Here is a 20,215-nt window from a genome sequence, read left to right on the forward strand (position 1 = left end):
AAAAAAAAAAAAAAAAAAAAAAAAAAAAAAAAAAAAAAAAAAAAAAAAAGAAAAGCTTTAAGGTCTGAAGTGTGATTTTGGCTTTATATGGTGAAAAATATATATGGCTTCTGTGGAGACATTTCATTCAGCCTAATTTTATGACATTTACAATTTCAGCTAGCATTTATTAAGCATTTCTGAACCAGGAAGTAGGGAGATCTATAATGCATGAGGATAATTAAATATTCTGGTTATCAGATATAAGCCAGATAAATTCATGTAGTATCCATAACAGGATGTGTCTTTTAAGAATAGGATCTATACTTGAGTTTTCCTAAAAGTTAGGAGGATTATATAAGATATGCTGCTGTTTTAGAAGCTAGAGTTCCCATTCCTGGAGTATATTCACTATCTAGTCATTAAGAAGTAAAATAATCCTGTGCCTCCGAGGTAGAGGCATATATATGCAATAGAAAATGGATGTGCAATCCTTCTTCTCAAAAGATTGGATATCTAAATGAGTAACCCAAGTGAAATAAGCATGCAGTCCTTTAGTATAACTCTGGGATAAGACATGGAGTGGTATTTTTGCTCTATTTTTACCTTTTACAAACTTCTTAGCTTCTTTAAAACTTACATAGTGTTACCTGTGAAGTGAGAATGACAACTACTTACATGGATCTTACTAAGATTATATTAACTTGCACAGGACTTAGTGTGTAGAAAGTACTCAGTACACCTAAGTTTCTTTCCGTATTATGGATATGATGAGAGTGAGAAGTTAGTATAAGATAGTGTGCCTGTAAATTTGAATTTCTCATCTTTTAAAATCATCCTTTATTTCAAAACTCGTGTTTTAAAAAGATAAAATGTGTCTCACAGATTAGTTTTAAAGAATAAGTGAAATAATATATGAAGAATACTTTATAAATTGCAATTATAATGCTCTTTGCTTTTAATTTGTATTAAGGAAAAATATTTTTATATATTGGGGAAAGTGTTGTAGGAGAGACAGACTTTGAGACTTGATTAAATTAATCAAGAGAGGCATTAAAAATAGGCACAAAACGTGAACAGACACTTCTCAAAAGAAGACAAGTGGCCAAAAACCATGGAGAAATGTTCCACATTACTAGTCATCATAGAAATGCAAATCAAAACCACAATGAAATACCATCTCACACCAGTCAGAATGGCCATTATTAAATAGTCAAAAAGCCACAGATGCTAGCAAGGCTGTGGAGAAAAGGGAACTCTTATGTTGGTGGGAATGTAAATTAGTTCAGCCACTGTGGAAAGTAGTTTGGAGATTTCTCAAAGAACTTAAAATAGAACTACTATTCAACCCAGCAATCCTATTACTGAGTATATATCCCTCAAAACCCAAATCTGTCAAAAAGAAACATGCACTTACATGTTCATTGCAGTACTATCCAGAACAGCAAAGACATGGAATCAACCTTAGTACCCATTGACGGTTGATTGGATAAAGAAAATACACGTATACTATAGAATGTTATGCAGCCATAAAAAATAATGAAATCATGTCCTTTGCAGCAACATGGATGCAGCTGGAGGCCCTTATCCTAAGCAAATTAATGCAGGAGCAGGAAACCAAATACCACATGTTCTCACTTACCAGTGGGAGCTAAACACTAGATACTCATGGACATAAAGATGGCAACAGTAGAAACTGGGGACTACTAGACAGGGGAGAGATAGAAAGGGGTAAAGGTTGAAAAACTAACTTTTGGGTGACAGGATCATTCATACCCCAAACCTCAGCAACATGCAGTATACCCAGGCAGCAAACCTACACATGTACCCCCACAAGCTAAAATGAAAGTTGAAAAAAAAAATTAGGAACACTGAAAATGCTAATTTAAATCTTACACATTGGGTATAGTTTCCATAACTACTTTGTGTAATCATTTGGCCTTCTGTCATGTTTCATGTTTTATAAGTAAATATGGTAATTGAGTATAATCTAAATTATATGTTGGAGCTTAGGAAGTATCACATAATCAGTTTTGAGCCCGTTGCTTCTTTCCTATCTATAAACACTAGCAAGGAAAATGGTTTGTTTTCTTCTTCCAAATAGCAATAAGAATAAATAGTAATGCTATAGCAACTGTAGACTATAGTGTTAATGTTAGTATGAGTGTCAGACTTCAGCTTTGCCTGTTTCCTATTGATAATGGAAATATTAATGGTATTAATAGTATAATTTTGAATATACTACATTTTAGGTTAGAGGCCTAATAGCTAGTCTTAGTTTATTCTTAAAAATTCTTTGTCGTTAGCTAATAAAGTATTCAGAGGGAATATAGTATTCCTTATATAATAAATCAGATTTCTGATTATTTATAATTTCTGCCTTGTTTTCATAGTATCAAAGATATATGAACCAATGACATATATGGTATATATAGGAATATCACTTTCAACTAGAAGAATTTTTCTGTGGCTAATTCAGTTTGCTTATTCATAGACAAAGTTAGAATTTGGAGATTGTCTTGGAGATTTCTCATTTTACAGGTGGAATGTGAGGAACAGGGAAGTTGTTACTGCATGGTGTAAAATATGGTACATGGTTCAGGAGTTAATAGTCTTAGTATCTATTTTTATTTTGTAATCTATATTTATACTGCCTCTGAAAGTGTGATTCATTTTGCTTTTTAGAATTGGGATCAGTATGGGTTGTAGGAAGAACATTAAATTAAAACAGTCTAGAAACTTGGGTTCTACTCAAGTTTATTTCCTTTTTTTTTTTTAAATAAATTTTGCTTTGCTTTTTCATAGGTCTGGTTAAACTAATTTCATCTTTATCTTTTTAGGTTGATTATTCTAGACCTTCAGCAAAACACAGGAAAATAGCTACCTCGTTTCGTGATACTTCTCTCAAAGACGTTTTAGTGCTAGCATGCTCTCTTTTAAAAGAGGTAAGTCATTTAATAATTCAACTTCCTAGTTAGAATATTTGGGAAATTTTAAGAGTTTCAAAATAATTTCAGTTGGATTTTCCCCCCAATTCTGCCTTTTAAAGAATTATTGTGGACAGATTTAAGTATAGTAAATTTGCGTAAATCTGTAAGCAGTTCCAAAAAGTTCACTTTTACTTACTGGGCGTATGAGAAGGTGAAACCTAAAGGGAATCTAATAACTTATCTTTAGGTAGCAGTTTCATTGCCTTCCCAGTGTAGATTCTTTAATTACAGAAGCAAATTGAGTATTAATTTCTTTATCTGCTTGCTTATATTTTGATAGGATACAGATGAAAAATGAAATGACAATATTTTCCTGATTCATCAACTATCAAAATTTATTCATAGTTTAGCCAAGATCATTGACTTTAACAACTTCTTTGGGAAATAGTATTTCACCATTTGCTACTTAGTACCCTATTGAATATTGGTGATACCATGGTTCATAATGATTCTGTCTTCTCTTGTGTGATATAGGGACTCCATCATGCTGTTCAAGCCTGATAATTGATGTAATATAGCATTTCTGCAAGTATGCTCCAATAAGCACTAGTTTCCAATTATTTCAATTCTTTGGTATAGTAACATGACAACTGCCACACTATGTCAGACCCAAAGACCTTCTGTTATCTTAAAATTTTTCGTTTAGCATAGAAAATTTTAACATACACAAAAGTAGACAGAATAACCGGTTAAGCCATCAGCCAGTTAAACAGTAGCAACTCATGGCCAATCTTGTTTTCCCTCTATTCCTACCTACCCACTTCTTTATTCTTCAGGCAGAATCCCAAATTTCATATAATTTCCTCTATAAATATTTCACAATATATCTCTAAAAGGTATAATTGTTTTCGGTTTGTATGAGAATGGGCATTATTTTGGAAATAGGATTGTTCTCCAGAAGCTTTGTGAGTTTCCTCCAACATTCAGAGTTCTGATTGCCTTTATTAGCTGAATGTGATTGTTTATGCATGAAGTTAACCCAATTTTTCTTGAAGAAAGTAACATTACTTCCTCATATATGGAACAGTATAACTTTGTAAACTCTTTTACTAGTTTTCGTTTGACATTGAAAAATTATTTTAATTCATGAAGTGTAAATTTATTGATGTATTTCACAGTGTTTTGATTTTATACTTTTTTCAGGTGTTGGCCAAACCTTTAAATCTTCAGGATCAATGTCAGCAAAATCTGGTAATGCAGGTCTTGAAACTGGTCCTTAACTGCCTTAACTTTGACTTCGTTGGCAGTTCAGCAGATGAATCTGCAGATGATCTTTGCACGGTGCAGATTCCAACAACTTGGAGAACAAGTAAGAAAAAAGTTTGGTATGAAGGGTCATCAACATAAAGGCACAGTACTAAGCAATATAGTTTCCCTGTGTATAGTTATCTTTTTGCTAGGAATTAAAAAAAGAGCTCAAATGAATTTGTAACCTGAAGTAGCTGCTGATGGCTAATATTGAAATGTTTTCTCTAATTTGTATTATAGTAACCTGCATATTTTGATTTTGGAAAAAAGAAAAAACAAGGACCACACTAGAGCTAAATGGACAGGATTCCACTCTGTTTATGATCATTTTCAGGTGTTGGCCAAACCTTTAAATCTTCAGGATCAATGTTAGCAAAATCTGGTAATGAAGGTCTTGAAACTGGTCCTTAACTGCCTTTACTTTGACTTCATTGGCAGTTCATTAGATGATTCTGCAAATAATCTTTGCACAGTACAGATTTCAACAACTTGGAGATTCAGAGAGATGATAAGATAATGCATCCCTGAAACAAGGACAGGATATTGTTCAGAGAATGTTCCAAATTTACAGGACAGTTGCCAAAATAAAACATCCAGTAGAAAAGTTGTAAGACGAAGTTAACACAATCTAGAATGTAGAACAAAAAAGCAAGGAGATGTTTGATAGGAAAAACATAAGAAAACTAGAAGACGAAATTAAGGAGGTGTGGTGGTTAGGAGTTCTAGAAAGAGAGGATGGAGAAAGAAAAAAATTTGCCAACAGACAGTACCCCAAAAGGTTCTCAGCACTGAAGGGTGTGCATTTTTGGAACGGAAAGATCCCACCAAGTTCCCAGCATAATGAATGAAAAAAGATATTCACTAAGTTTTATAATCATGATGTTTTAGAATAGTAAGGATAAAGAAAAAATTCTAAAACTTATCAGAAAGAAAAGAGTAAGTCTGAGTCTCCTCCTACAAAGGATTGGTTCAACAAGGTATTAGACTTCGCAACAGCAGCACTGAAAGCTAGAAGACAACAGAGTAGTATCTTCAGGCTTCTGAGGGAAAATTGTTTCCAAACTAGACCAAACTTGTCAAATGTAGGATAGAATAAAGACATTTTCAGATATGCAGGTCCTTCCAAAATTTATCCCTTATGTACTTGCTCTCAGGAAGCTACTTGATGTACAAACAAAGAAAGTGGAAGATAATGGAATTTGGGAAATGGGCACTTCAACACAAGATAACAGTGAAAGACATAAAAAGGCTACAGTTGTATAATAAAGTTAAGGAACAACCAGTTCACGTTGAAGGCTCTGGGAGGTAGGGGTGGGTGAATGCAAATGATGAGTTATTTGATGCTATTGATGTTGTGGAACATGTCATGAAGAACATTGTGCCAATCCGTCAGAGCATTTGGAGAGAATTAGTGACAGATACACAACTAAGCACAGAAAAGATGCTATGATTAAGTCCAGTGAGTATTAGAAATGTGATGTAATTACAGCTCAGCCGTTAATATTATTTACATAGTCATAATACATGTAAACACATAGAATTGATTTAATCACAAATTGTGATGATAGTGGATGGGTTTTTGAGAGGATTGATTGTGGAGAGAGTGGTAGGGATGTGGCATTAGTGATTAGACAGCTAAAGCGTTACACACTGTAATAGGAATGCAGTTGATATCTAAAGTAAAACAATCAAATGAAGAAATAATATAGGCTATTATGAATGTAACTATAGCAAAAGAGTTGAAAAGCAGTTGGAATGGAATAGGGTACAGTTTTTTTTTATTATAAGCTTTTTAGTACTGTTTACTTTTTGATACTGTTTGAATTCTCAGTGTTTATATTACTTTATTACAAATGGAAATAGTAAGAAGATTCTTCCAGTTCAAACTGTAGTGCTGCATAGAAATGAGGAAGAGCCTCAGTAGTTAATTTCTCTCTGTATTATTTCATCTTTCAAAGGAGAATAGCTAGGAATTAAAAATAGGCCTAACTGGAAGGAATGGCCACATGCAGAGGGCTTGGATTTCTCAGTTTGTGTGATATTGTCTTACTTTGTTAAGATCTCTGAATTGAAAGTAATGGTGTTAGAAAATATTTTTTTTCCCCAGTTTTCCTGGAACCAGAAACACTGGATCTTTTCTTCAATTTGTATCATTCACTTCCACCGCAGCTGTCTCAGTTAGTAAGTAAAAGTCATTCATTACTTCATTAAAAAATACCTGTGATTTTTATCTAATTTAAATAAGGAGTGGTATATATTTACTTCAAAAATTCTGTCTGTATATTCAATTGAGTTTACATTTCACAATAAGTTCTTATATTTTCTGGTATGTATACTGCTTAAACTATTTGTCAAATTTTTGTTGTGTCAACATTACATAAATTTATTTCATGGGTAAGCCTAGAACCAGTAACTGTTGATTTAGCTCTTGCCCAGAGCCAGGACAACCTCCCAATCTCTAAATATATATTTTTTTCCTTCTCAGTTCCCACAGGGCCTAAGTCCAGCAGCTGACCACCACACAAGAACTTTCCCTTCTACTACTCTTTAACTCTTCCTCAACCTTGCCTGGGTCCATGTCTTAGGTTTGACAGAAGGCTGCCCCCTTCAGATCTCTGAATAAGAAAGGAAAGGAATCTACTCACTTGAATTGTGTGCTTCAAGCCAGTTATTTATTTGTTTTTTGAATCAGTGTAAATTCTATTGCATGCTTAAAAAGTTCTTGATACTCCATAGTTATATAGAAGTTTGAGACTCTGAGCTCCATCTTTGTGGAGCCTAAAGCAAATATGTCAAGGTTATTAAAAAATTGTAAGTTTAATGTTGAAACTTGCAGAAGTAAAGCTGGGGAGTTCTAATATTGCCATTTTCTGAAAAAACATATTCCAGATTTAAAGTATATATCAGCGATATATATGTTTAGGTATCTTGTTGCCTGAAAGGGAGAAAAGCATTCACAGAAATGTCCTTTAAAAAAAAACATGTCTTCTCTTGAATCTAGAGTTTAAGGTAGTGCTTTTTAAACTGGGTTTCTTAGGGTACCTTATGTTTCCAGTTGGGGCCACAGCCTTCTGTCTTTCAGTCACAACAGTCTTGCTTTTAGTTGTTTAAAAACCATGGTTTCATGTAATTATGTTTTGGGATAAAACAAAAAAGGTACCAGTGCTTAAAAAACAAAGTAGAAAACATCTGCTTTGAGAGATAGTAACAAACATTTATTGGACATGTCCTATTTATTGTATGATACTTACCTCACTTAATCCTCAAAGTGGCCCTGAAAGGTAAATAATAAAATCCCCACTATGTAGACCCAGAAAAACAGAAAACAGACCCAGACTGAACTAAGTGACTTCCCCCAGGGCAACAAAGAAGATATTGGCATTGAGATTCAAACACAGGTCTTTTTTGCTCCCAAGCCCCAGGTGTTTTTAATACACCAGTGGTTCCCATGCTTATACTTCTGAGTTTTCTAAGGAGTTTTTTGTTTTTGTTTTTGTTTTTAATTTGGGTTTTAGGTTCTAATGGTAGGGGCTGTGGCAAACTGGAGCACATCTAAAAACGGCATCATTTGATTTTTGTCTCTTTTCTCACCATAAAGTACCTACCTTTTCCAGCACCATTTTCAGACTGTTTTTTAAGATGCTAATGGATGGTGTAAAATATTCCTTGACCAACTAAATTTGGAATATGCTGGATTAAATTACAGATTCCCCCACCCCCTCCCACTGGATACCACAGTACATAATGTGCACTGTTTTCCAAACATGCTGTACCACAAAACCATGTTTTGTTTTTGGTAGAAAACCTGATTCATTAGAAAATGGAACTGGGCATCATAAACAATTGAGAGCCTATTAAATGTATAGCATGTCCAGGCCTTGAACTGGCAGATTTTGTTAATGAAAGAACATTGGAGGGAAATACATACAAATAGGAATTTTAATGATGGGGTAGAAGGATTGTGGGTGGTGGGAGTGGTTGATGATATTTAGCTTTTATTATTTTTATGTTCTATAATGCTTTTTATATTGCATTATAATGCATTATATTCTATAATGCATTAAGATTAAATTCATTTTAAATGTAAAGACTAGTATTCCTTACATGTGGCCACAGTTACTTTGAAAATTGAAATGAAATTTTTTTGGTGTTTTTTAGGCACTTTCATGTTTAGTTCAGTTTGCTTCGACGAGAAGGTCCTTATTTAACAGTCCTGAACGTGCCAAGTACCTTGCTAATTTAATTAAGGGAGTAAAAAGGATACTTGAAAACCCTCAGGTATTTATGAAGTAATTTAATACTTAGCATATACAGATACAGTTTTTCAGCTAAAGGCACATAATAAACTCATCATGAATTTATTATGATTCTGGAAGAAAATATTTAGTATTATATTTATCTTCCTTAGAGCTCTTTTTTTTTTTTTTTCCTTGATATCAAGTCTTGCTCTGTTGCCCAGGCTGGAATGCAGTAGCGTGATCTTGGCCCACTGCAACCTCTGCCTCCTGGATTCGAGCGATTCTCCTGCCTCAGCCTCTTGAGTAGCTGGGATTACAGGCGTGCACCACCACCCCTGCTGTTTTTGTATTTTTATTAGAGATGGAGTTTCAACATGTTGGCCAGACTGGTCTCGAACTCCTGACCTCTAGTGATCCACCTGCCTTGGCCTCCCAAAGTGCTGGGATTACAGGCATGAGCCACCATGCTCAGCTTTTAGATCTCATTTGTAGTAGAGATGGGTAGTTTTTAAAAATGGTTGTTTCCATGGCTGCCTTCTGTGTTTCTCCTATTTTTTTCTTTTAGGCAAATATGACTAGAGATTATCTATCTCACTATGCTTCTGTCTTTTACTGTTCTATTACATTTCTTTGTTTGCACTTCTTAAACTACTGAAATGATTAATTCAGTATGTCCACCTTCTGAACTGGAAGACATAATATAAATGTGAATGTTAATCTTGGAGCAAGTGGCCTTAAATTATGAAATAATGTTTTCTTGCCCTCTTGTGGACAAGTAAGAGTTTGTAGATTTTATAATCTTTTCTGCATTAACTTTAGAGCTTCACTGCCAATATTCAGTTCAGAGAATTGCAAAGCTGCTATTGAGTGATTTTGGGTGCTTAGATAAAATATTTTGTTTTACTTTTTATTTTGTTTTTGGTTTAAAATATCTGTAAGACACAGATTTTTGAAGATTAAATGATTTAAGGAGGTTTATCTAATTCTCTTGGTTATTAATTTTGGGGATGATATGTAATATCTTTGTTCAATAAGAATGTTCTACAAAAAGCAATTGTTTTTGTGTATCCCAGAAGTACTTTATGGGTTATGCATTTATTTTATCTTTTCAATGTTAGGATAGTTGTGGAATTTTCTGTTTAGCTGATAAAGAGGATTTTACCAATATACTTTAAAGTTTTTAGTTTAACTCACTATCATCAGCCAATAGGTGGAAGATAATATGCTAATGCCTGATAATTTATCTTAAATGATTTTCCAACATCCTTATGTTGATGTTTCATGGCTGTAAAAGTTGGCATGAATATTAGATTGTTTTAGAATCACAAACATGTTTTAAAGATCTGTGATTACAAAATATTTTTGGTTATTTGTCCTTAATAATTAGATACTATTTTCTGTATATTTCATGGAGCTCGTATGAATGAAATTGCTTAGAGACTTTCAGTTTTACAAAGATATGAATTCTGTTTCATGCCAGCTACAGTGCATACTAAAATTCTTTTCAAGTAGCTTACAGATAACTGGGTAAGACCTTTTTTGTTCTTTTTTTTAATCTATTCTCCTCCAAAATTTACCAGGTAAATTTTGGTTTTGCTCAACTTTAGTTATTTGTTTAGTGTTATTCCTTACATTGCAGTAATTTGTTCGAATGACTATCTAGAGACATGGAGATACACAGAGTTGCTTGCAGGTACAGTGCCTGTAGATACTCAATAAATATTAGTTTAATTCAGAAAATTTCTGTTACTTGTGTGCTAGTATACACCGTTTAAGTTTGGTGAGTATTGTTCTTTCCTAGAGTTTACTTTTAATTGTAAATATTTTCCAGGTCCTTTGCTGACTTCTGTTTAAACCACAGTACACACATACACACATACACGCTTTTGTGTACTATAATAGCTTCTCAAAAATTATAATTTAGTCATTGTGATGCAGATCTTCTTCCAAGACCTCTACTTTGGATTCCTTATTATTAATCATTGATGACAAAACTAAACCTAGCAGAAATTCCTCTCTTTTTTTACATTATTAACTATCCAATTGAAACAGAGTATTTTAAGTAAGTACCCATGAGAATTGGGAGACTTAAGATGCTTTGGAGTTTTACTGATTTTATTGTCAGTAGGTTGGCTTGTTTTTAAGGCTTTCTTTTTGTCTCATAATTTAGGGTTTGTCTGATCCAGGTAATTATCATGAATTTTGTCGATTTTTGGCTCGCTTAAAGACAAATTATCAGCTGGGAGAATTAGTTATGGTGAAAGAATATCCTGAAGTTATTAGATTGATTGCTAATTTTACCATTACTAGCCTACAGGTAGGTAAAAATATGTAATTATATTAAACTGTAGCCAGTTTTAAAACAACTTCCTGGCAAGGGTTGGTGGGGGTATTTTAAAAATATCTATTAATTTGATTACTTTGCTGAAATGTTAATTTGCAGAGTTTTAGGTAAAAAAGTTCATTGCAATGTATATAATAAAAATTGAGAAGCTACTTAAATATCTAATAATTGAAGAATGGCTTGAGAAACTATAATAAAATCTATGTGAAGAAATAAAATTTTTGCAGATTATACTATAGAAAAGTTTTTTTTATAAGTTTAAGGGAGAGGTTATGAAACCATATTTTTCACATGATATCAACTCTGAAAAATATTCATGGAATGATTAGAGGGAAGTAGAGTCATATTTTAATGTTACTCCGGGTGGTAAAATAATAGAGTTGTTGGTTTCTTTATACTTTTTTACATTTACAAATTTGCTATATTAAGTGTTCATTAGTTATATGATAAGAATAAAAGTTAATTTGAAAATATATGTTTAGTAACTTTGTTCTGTAATTCTTGTAGGAAGATGTAATATTTTAAGTAACTTCTGCTTTGTTTCTTTGTAGCATTGGGAATTTGCGCCTAACAGTGTTCATTATTTATTAACTCTGTGGCAAAGGATGGTAGCATCTGTTCCTTTTGTGAAATCAACTGAACCCCATCTATTAGACACTTATGCACCAGAAATCACGAAGGCCTTTATCACTTCTCGGTTGGAATCTGTTGCCATAGTTGTGAGGTATTCAAAAACTAAATGTTTTTGTTGTATTTCCTTTTGATACTTGGAATTTTTTAAGACAAAGCTATAAATTTAAAATTCACCCTTTTTAGTGTACGGTTGTATGATTTCTACAAGTGCACACAGTTGTATAACTACCATCACAATCAAGATATAGAATAGTTCCATCAACCCAGAAAGTTCTTTTGGCTCCCTTTTCAGTCAGCCCCTCTCCTCACCCTCATCTCTGGCAGTTACTGATCTGTTTTGTGTCCCTGTGATTTTATTTTATTTTTTGCCTTTTCCAGAATGTTTTATAAATGAAATTATACAGTATGCAGCTTTTTAGTCTGATTTTTTTCCACTTAGCATAATGCATTTGAGATTCCTTTGTGTTGTGTTAGTGCTTTCCTTTCATTGCTGAGCAGTATTCCGTTTTGTGGATATATCAGTTTGTTTACCAATTCACCTGTTGCTGGACATTTGAGTTGTTTATGTTTTTGGCAATTGTAAATAAAACTGTGTAAATACTCCTGCACAGATTTTGTACGAACGTAAGTTTTTGTTTCTCCTGGGTAAATACCTAGGTGTGGGATTCCTGGGATGCATGTTAAGCATGTATTTTACTTCATAAGAAGCTGCCAAACTATTTTCCAAAGTGGCTGTACTATTTTGCATTCCTGCTCGCAATGTATGAAAGACTCAGTTGTTCTGTGTTCTCACTAGCAGTTGATATTGTTAGTTTGAAAAAATTTTACTTATTCTAATGGGTGTGTAGTGGTACCTCATTGTGGTTTTCCCTTAATGACTAATAATATTGAGCATATTTTCATGCACTTATTTACCATCTGTATGTATTCATTGGTAATGTGCTAGTCAAACCCTTTTCCCATTTTTTAATTGGGTTGTGTATTTTCTTATATTAAGATTTGAGCACTCCGTATATTTTCTTCACAAGTCTTTCTGTTGTGTGTTTGCAAGTATTTTCTCTGTTGCTTACCTTTTCATTTTCTTTTTTTTATTATTATTATCCTTTTAAGTCTAGGGTACATGTGCACAATGTCTTGCCACACTGTCTTCCACAATGGTTGAAGTAATTTACACTCCCACCAACAGTGTAAAAGTGTTCCTATTTCTCCACATCCTCTCCAGCATCTGTTGTTTCCTGACTTTTTAATGATCACCATTCTAACTGGCATGAAATGGTATCTCATTGTGGTTTTGATTTGCATTTCTCTGATGACCAGTGATGATGAGCATTTTTTCATATGTCTGTTGGCTGCATAAATGTCTTCTTTTGAGAAGTGTCTGTTCATATCCTTTGGCCACTTTTTGATGGGGTTGTTTGTTTTTTTCTTGTAAATTTGTTTGAGTTCTTTGTAGATTCTGGATATTAGCCCTTTGTCAGATGGATAGATTGCAAAAATTTTCTCCCATTCCGTAGGTTGCTTGTTCACTCTGATGATAGTTTCTTTTGCTGTGCCGAAGCTCTTTAGTTTAATCAGATCCCATTTGTCTATTTTGGCTTTTGTTGCCATTACTTTTAGTATTTTAGTCATGAAGTCTTTGCTCATGCCTATGTCCTAAGTGGTATTGCCTAGGTTTTTTTCTAGGGTTTTTATTGTTTTAGGTCTTACATTTAAGTCTTTAATGCATCTTGAGTTAATTTTTGTGTAAGGTGTAAGGAAGGGATCCAGTTTCAGCTTTCTATGTATGACTAGCCAGTTTTTCCAGCACCGTTTATTAAATAGGTAATCCTTTCCTCATTGCTTGTTTTTGTCAGGTTTGTCCAAGATCAGGTGGTTGTAGATGTGTGGTGTTATTTCTGAGGCCTCTGTTCTGTTCCATTGGTCTATATCTCTGTTTTGGTACCAGTACCATTCTGTTTTGGTTACTGTAGCCTTGTAGTATAGTTTGAAGTCAGGTAGCATGATGCCTCCAGCTTTGTTCTTTTTGCTTAGGATTGTCTTGGCTATGCAGGCTCTTTTTTTGGTTCCATATGAACTTTAAAGTAGTTTTTTCCAATTTTGTGAAGAAAGTCAGTGGTAGCTTGATGGGGATAGCATTGAATCTATAAATTACCTTGGGTGGTATGGCCATTTTCACAATATTGATTCTTCCTATTCATGAGCATGGAATGTTTTATCAAGGTTCATAGCTTCCTTGCATTGGTTTAGAACATGCTCCTTTAGCTCGAGAAGTTGGTTATTACTGACCTTCTGAAACCTACTTCTGTCAACATGTCAAACTCAGTCTCCATCCACTTTTGTTCCCTTGCTCATGAGGAGCTGCGATCCTTTGGAGGAGAGGAAGCGCTCTGTTTTTTGGAATTTTCAGCTTTTCTGCTCTGGTTTCGCCCCATCTTTGTGGTTTTATCTACCTTTGGTCTTTGATGTTGGTGACCTACCGATAGGGTTTCTGTATGGATGTCCTTTTTGTTGATGTTGATGCTATTCCTTTCTGTTTGTTAGTTTTCCTTCTAACAGACCCCTCAGCTGCAGGTCTGTTGGTGTTTGCTGGAGTTCCACTCCAGACCCTGTTTGCCTGGGTATCACCAGTGGAGGCTGCAGAACAGCAAATATGGCTGCCTGATCCTTCCTCTGGAAGCTTTGTCCTAGAGGGTCACCTGCCTGTTTGAGGTGTCTGTCGGCCCCTACTGGTAGGGGTTTCCCAGTCAGGCTACACGGGGGTCAGGGACCCGCTTAAGGAGGCAGTGTGTTCGTTCTCAAAGCTCGAACGCTGTGCTGAGAGAACCACTGCTCTCTTCAGAGCTGTCAGATAGGGACATTTAAGTCTGCAGAAGCTGTCTGCTGCCTTTTGTTCTGCAATGCCCTGCCCCCAGAGGTGAAATCTATAGAGACAGTAAGCCTTGCTGAGTTGCAGTGGGCTCCGCCCAATCCATGCTTTGTTTACACTTGTGAGCTACTCAAGCTTCAGCAATGGCGAATGCCCCTCCCCCCATCAAGCTGCAGTGTCGCAATTCCATCTCAGACTGTCGCACTAGCAGTGAGCAAGGCTCCGTGGGCATGGGGGACCTGCCTAGCCAGGCATGGGAGGATATCCCCTGGTCTGCGGATTGCTAAGACCGTGAGAAAAGCACAGCATTTGGTCAGAAGTGTACTGTTTCTGCAGATACAGTCTGTCATGGCTTCCCTTTGCTAGGAAAGGGAAATCCCCCTACCCCTTGCGTTTCCTGGGTGAGGCGACGCCTGGCCCTGCTTCAGCTTGCCCTCCGTGGGCTGCACCCACTGTTCAGCCAGTCCCAGTGAGATGAACCAGGTACCTCAGTTGGAAATGCAGAAATCACCCATCTTCTGCGTCAGTCTCGCTGGGAGCTGCAGACCGGAGCTGTTCCTATTTGGCCATCTTGGAAGCCCTCTCCCTTTTCATTTTCTTAACAGAGTCTTTAGAAGAGCAGAATTTTTAAGTTTTGACGAAGTCCAGTGCTTTACTTTTTCTTTTAAGTGTTATGTTTTAGTTGTTATACCCATGGAAACTAACCCAATGTCACAGAGATTTTCTTTTATTTTCTCTTAGAATTTACATTTTAGTCTGTGATCTCTTTCAGGCTAATTTTTGTGTATTAGCTGGTATAAGGCTAGAATTCTTTCTTTTTTTTTGGCATATAGCTGACCAGTTATTTCAACATCGTTTGTGTAACAAACTATCCTTTCTTCATTGAATTGTTTTTATGCTTTTGTCAGAAATTAATATACCACATACATGTAGTTCTATTTCTGGACTCTGTCTTCATTAATCTATGTGTCTGTTTTTTCACCAGTACCCTGTCTTGATTAGGTTTATAATAAGCTTTGAAACCAGATAGTATGAGTTCTCTAAGTGGCTTTTCTCTTTCAAAATTGTTTTCACAATTCTCCTTTCTTTGCTTTTCCATATATATGTTTGAATCAGTTTCTCAGTTTCTACAAAGAAGTTCTTCTGGGATTTTGACTGGGATTGCATTGAAACTATAGATTAACTTGGGGAAAGAATTGACATCTCAACAATATTGAGTCTCAGTCTCTGAGTATGTCTGTCTTTTATTTAGCTCTTCTCTGATTTCTTTCATCAAACGTTTTATGGTTTGTAGCCTAAAGATCTTGCATACGTTTAGGCAGATTTAATTGATAGTTTATGTTTCCTACTGCCTACCGTTTTTTAAATTTCAATTTCTGGTTGTTCACTGCCAATATATACTAATACCCATCATTTTGTATGTTGACCTTGCATGCTATGACCTTAGTAAACTTACTTATTAGTTTGAGTAGCATTTTTGTGTTTCTAAAAATATTTTCTATTTACATAGTCATGCCATCTTGAGATATAGACAGTTTTATTTTTTACCTACTAATACATTTCATTTTTTATTTCTTTTTTGTTTTTTTTTAGAGATAGAGTCTCACTCTGTCACCCCAGCTGGAGTGCAGTGGCACAATCTTAGCTTACTGCAACCTCCGCCTCCCAAGTTCAAGCAGTTCTCATGCCTCAGCCTGCTGCGTAGCTGGGATCACAGGTGTGTGCCACCATGCCCAGCTAATTTTTGTATTTTTAGAGTCGGGATTTCACTATATTGGCCTGGCTGTTCTCAAACTCCTGGCCCCAGGTGATCCTCCTGCCTCTGTCTTTTATTCCTTTATTATAGAATTTTTATTTAACATAAAGTTTACTTGTGGTGAATAAAAGTCCTTCACATTCTAATGCTGTCTGCAAACTTACTCTGTGTTTGCAGAGATCACTTAGATGATCCACTGGATGATACTGCCACTGTGTTTCAGCAGTTGGAGCAGTTGTGCACTGTCAGCAGATGTGAATATGAAAAGACATGTGCTCTTCTTGTGCAGTTATTTGACCAAAATGCACAGAATTACCAAAAACTTCTGCATCCATCTTCTGGTGTAACTGTGGACATCACCATTCAGGAAGGTCAGTAAACTTTATATGATTACTGAGTATTATGTTGAATGTTAAGTAACATCAATAATCACTTTAATAGTTTTACTGCAAATTATTTTTATGTATTTTCCTCAATTCCTGGTCCCCTAATAAACCGTTCATTTTATTAACCTCCTGTGTATATTGGTAATTTGTTGGTTGATTTTTTTTTTCTTTCAGTTTTCCTCTATAAGATTCATAGGATATACTTCTCTCTGGAATCAGTATCAAGAAAAATTGATAATGGCCCTTGAGCAGATAGTTTATGAACATAACTATCGTAACTGGTTGTGTTTTCTTCTTTGTGGTACTTGATTGCAAACTCAGAACCCAATTTCAGCCAAAAAAAGTATATAATATATCATTATGATTTTGCTTTTATGTATTAGCCTTCATTATGGCTTTACTATTATTTTTATTCCTCAATTTCTTCTTTGTTTTGTTTTTAATCCTTTATTGTTGGAGGAGGTATTTATTTCTGTATATCCTTTTAGGTCCTTTTAGGAACATAAGGAGTAAAAATAAATACGTTTTTCCAATTTTCTTAATAAGATACACTATGGGAATGGAAATTTCTAGGAGAAAGCACTTTATAGTTCTGAAGTTTTTTGTATTTGTTATCTTGTATTGGAAAGGGAGTTTAGTAAGGGATCATAATCAGATTTACTTCCAGTAATTTCCCATTTTAACTTTAAAAAAATTTTTTAGAAGATTATCCTTTACATTTGAATAATGTTTTTTAAAAATGCTTTTTGTTTATTGTCTGTCCATCTTGCATTAAGTCACATAGTACTGCTGAGGGGCTAGTGGGAGATAATCTTTACTTCAGTGTTCTTTTCCTTTTATTGGGATCTTATTTGTAAATTAAATGGGGAGAACTAACACTTTTGCAGCATTTAGTCTCTTCATTATTGACTTATTCTTCTAGAAGAGTTTTGAAAGTTGTTAAATATCAAATTCATATTAAAGGATATTTACATATATTGAGACATACAGAATATCAGTAACTACAAACACCATTACCTCACTTAAAGATTAGATCATTGCCAATACCTTTGCAGCATTTTTTGTTCCTCTTTCCAAATCTGTCCTCTTTCCTATCAGCAGAAAATACTTAACAATCTTGAATTTTGTGTTTATCAATTCATGCCTTTACTTCAGTTTTACCACGTGTATACATTCTGAAAATAATACATGATACTGCATATTTCTCAACTTTATACAAATGGAATCATACTATATTTTTTCTTTGACAACTTTATTCTTATCATTTCTCCATATTGTATTTATGACAGCTCATATTGATGCATATAGCTATAGTTCCTTCATTTTCAGTGCCATGCACTGTTACGTTGTTTGAATGTACCTCAGTTTCTTTGTGCATTCTCTTGTTAATAGGTATTTGTTTTCTGGTTTTTGCTAATAAAATCAGTGCTCCTGTAACAATTGTTGTGTATATCCATTATATATTCAGCTTTAGTAGATACTGTTAAACTGTTTTACAAAGTGATTGTACTACTTGACCTCCTACCAATAGTGTTCAGGTGTTCCCATCAATCTCTATCAGGAAGTGGCAACCTTTTCCTTAAAGTGCCAAATTGTAAATGTTTTAGGTCTCCGTCACAACTACTCAAGTCTGCCTTTGTAGCTAGGAAGCAGCCATAGACCATACTCGTGTCTGTGTTTCAGTGAAGTTTTATTTACAAAAACAGGAGGCTGTCTATTAGACTGTAGTTTGCTGACCTGGACCTAGATTCTTGCCAGCAGCACATATTATTATACCTACATTTTTGATGATCTAGTTGAGAATAATATACCTCATGGGTTTAGTTTTCACTCTGCTGATTATTAAGTTCAATATTGTTTCATGTTTATTGATTGTTGTGTCATCATCAGTGACGTGTATGCCCATCTCTTTTGTTCATTTCCACCTCACCACTGGATTGCTTTCTTTCACTGATTCTTAGGCGTCTTTTGTGTATTTTGACATTAATCATTTAGGTTTTTGAATTGTAAATATCACTCCCAAGTTTGTGACTGTCTGCTGCATATCATTTTAGTGTGATATTTTTATTTTCGTATCAAACTTGATTTTAATTCACAAAATTTTTTTTGAAGAGGTAGTGTATTTCATTGTGCAAAAATTAAAAAAAAAAAAAAAGTGTTCTGTTCCAGTACTCTGCCCTCCCTTTCTTCACTCTAGCAAGTAGTTATTCTTATAGTTTTACGTGTCTTTCCAAAGTTTCTATGTGCGTATGCAAACAGTTATGAATATGTAAATTCTTACCTCCCTTATTTGCATAGAATACAGCATACCATACTCACTACTCTACTTCTTGCTTTTTTCATTTAAAGTGTTTTATGACTATTTTCGTAATATAGAGAAAACCCCTATTTTTTATAGATACATACATAATATTTTACATTTTGAATATATCATAATTTATTTAACCATTCCATCCACTGTTGACAATGATTTGAGTGATTTACAATCTTTTCCTATTAAAAGTATTCCTATACAGATAAACCTTGTACATGTCATTTCATGTATATATGAATTTATAAATTTCTCCTAGTGAAATTGCTGTTGGGTGGAAGTTTAATGTATTTGTAATTTTGCAAATGTTGCCCAGTTGTTTTCTGTAAGGAGTATACCATTTACTTGTCCACTAGAAATGTGTGAGATTATTTCCATGTATCCTTCATAGGACAATATTTTTTTATTATACTTTAAGTTCTGGGATAGATGTGCAGAACGTGCAGGTTTGTTACATAGGTATACACGTGCCATCGTGGTTTGCTGCACCCATCAACCTGTCATCTACATTAGGTATTTCTTTGAATTCTTGGCAGTCCTGTGTGTGACAAATGATTTCTCAGTATAATTTAACTTTTGCATTTCTCTTGTCAGTGAGGTTGTGCATTGTTTAAATTTAGATAAGAGCTATTTGGTCTTGTTTTTTGGTAAATGAACTGTTCATTTCCTTTGCCATTTTTCTATTGGGTCGTTGGTCCTTTGTTTCTCCTTGATTTCTAAGAGCTTTTTACAGTTTGAAAGTGAGCCCCTTGTCTATGATCAGAGTTGCAAATATCTTTTTTCCTTTTTTGCTTAGCATATGTTTTAGAGATTCAAATATGTTGTACATATTTTCTTTTTGTTGTTACATAGTATTCCATAGTATGACCTTACCATTATCCATTCACCAGCTGATGGACTTTGAATTACACTTCCAGTTTTTGGCTTTTGCAAATAATGATGTTATTAACATTTTTAGACAAATCTTTGTAGAAGAAATTTTCATTTCTTTTGGATAGGTACCTAAGATGAGTGCTAGGTCATATGGTAAATGCATGTTTAATGTTGTAAGATACTACTAAACAGTTTTATGAAGTGGATGTATCATTTTTCATTACCATTAACACTGTATGAGAGTTTCACTTACTCTGCATCCTTGCCATCGTTTGCTATCTGTTTTCTTTAGGCACTCTACTTGGTGTCTAGTGTTACCTCGTTGTGGTTATAATTTGCATTTCCCTAATGACTAATGATGTTAAACATTTTTCTATTCTTTTTTGCAACCCGTATTTCTTATTTTGTGAGAAGTCTGTTGCCCATTTTTTTTTTTTGTCTTTTTTTTTTAATTTTTTTTTATTATACTTTAAGTTCTAGGGTACATGTGCATAGCATGCAGGTTTGTTACATACGTATACTTGTGCCATGTTGGTGTGCTGCACCCATCAACTCGTCAGCACCCATCAATTCATCATTTATATCAGGTAT

At 34.4% G+C, this 20,215-nt stretch overlaps 1 protein-coding gene across 1 annotated transcript in view; it reads left to right on the forward strand.

Annotated features, from left to right (window-relative positions):
• Positions 1 to 20,215, forward strand: part of RANBP17 (RAN binding protein 17) — a 428,836-nt gene that overhangs the window by 33,197 nt on the left and 375,424 nt on the right. The window contains exons 6-12 of the mRNA XM_011947772.1: positions 2,820 to 2,924; positions 4,113 to 4,278; positions 6,325 to 6,398; positions 8,376 to 8,495; positions 10,626 to 10,772; positions 11,351 to 11,523; positions 16,232 to 16,425. Coding sequence (XP_011803162.1) covers positions 2,820 to 2,924; positions 4,113 to 4,278; positions 6,325 to 6,398; positions 8,376 to 8,495; positions 10,626 to 10,772; positions 11,351 to 11,523; positions 16,232 to 16,425 — 979 coding nt within the window. The remainder of the gene's footprint in view (positions 1 to 2,819; positions 2,925 to 4,112; positions 4,279 to 6,324; positions 6,399 to 8,375; positions 8,496 to 10,625; positions 10,773 to 11,350; positions 11,524 to 16,231; positions 16,426 to 20,215) is intronic.

This window comes from Colobus angolensis, unplaced genomic scaffold, assembly GCF_000951035.1.
Source record: "Colobus angolensis palliatus isolate OR3802 unplaced genomic scaffold, Cang.pa_1.0 Scaffold27, whole genome shotgun sequence".
Lineage (NCBI taxonomy): Eukaryota > Metazoa > Chordata > Mammalia > Primates > Cercopithecidae > Colobus > Colobus angolensis.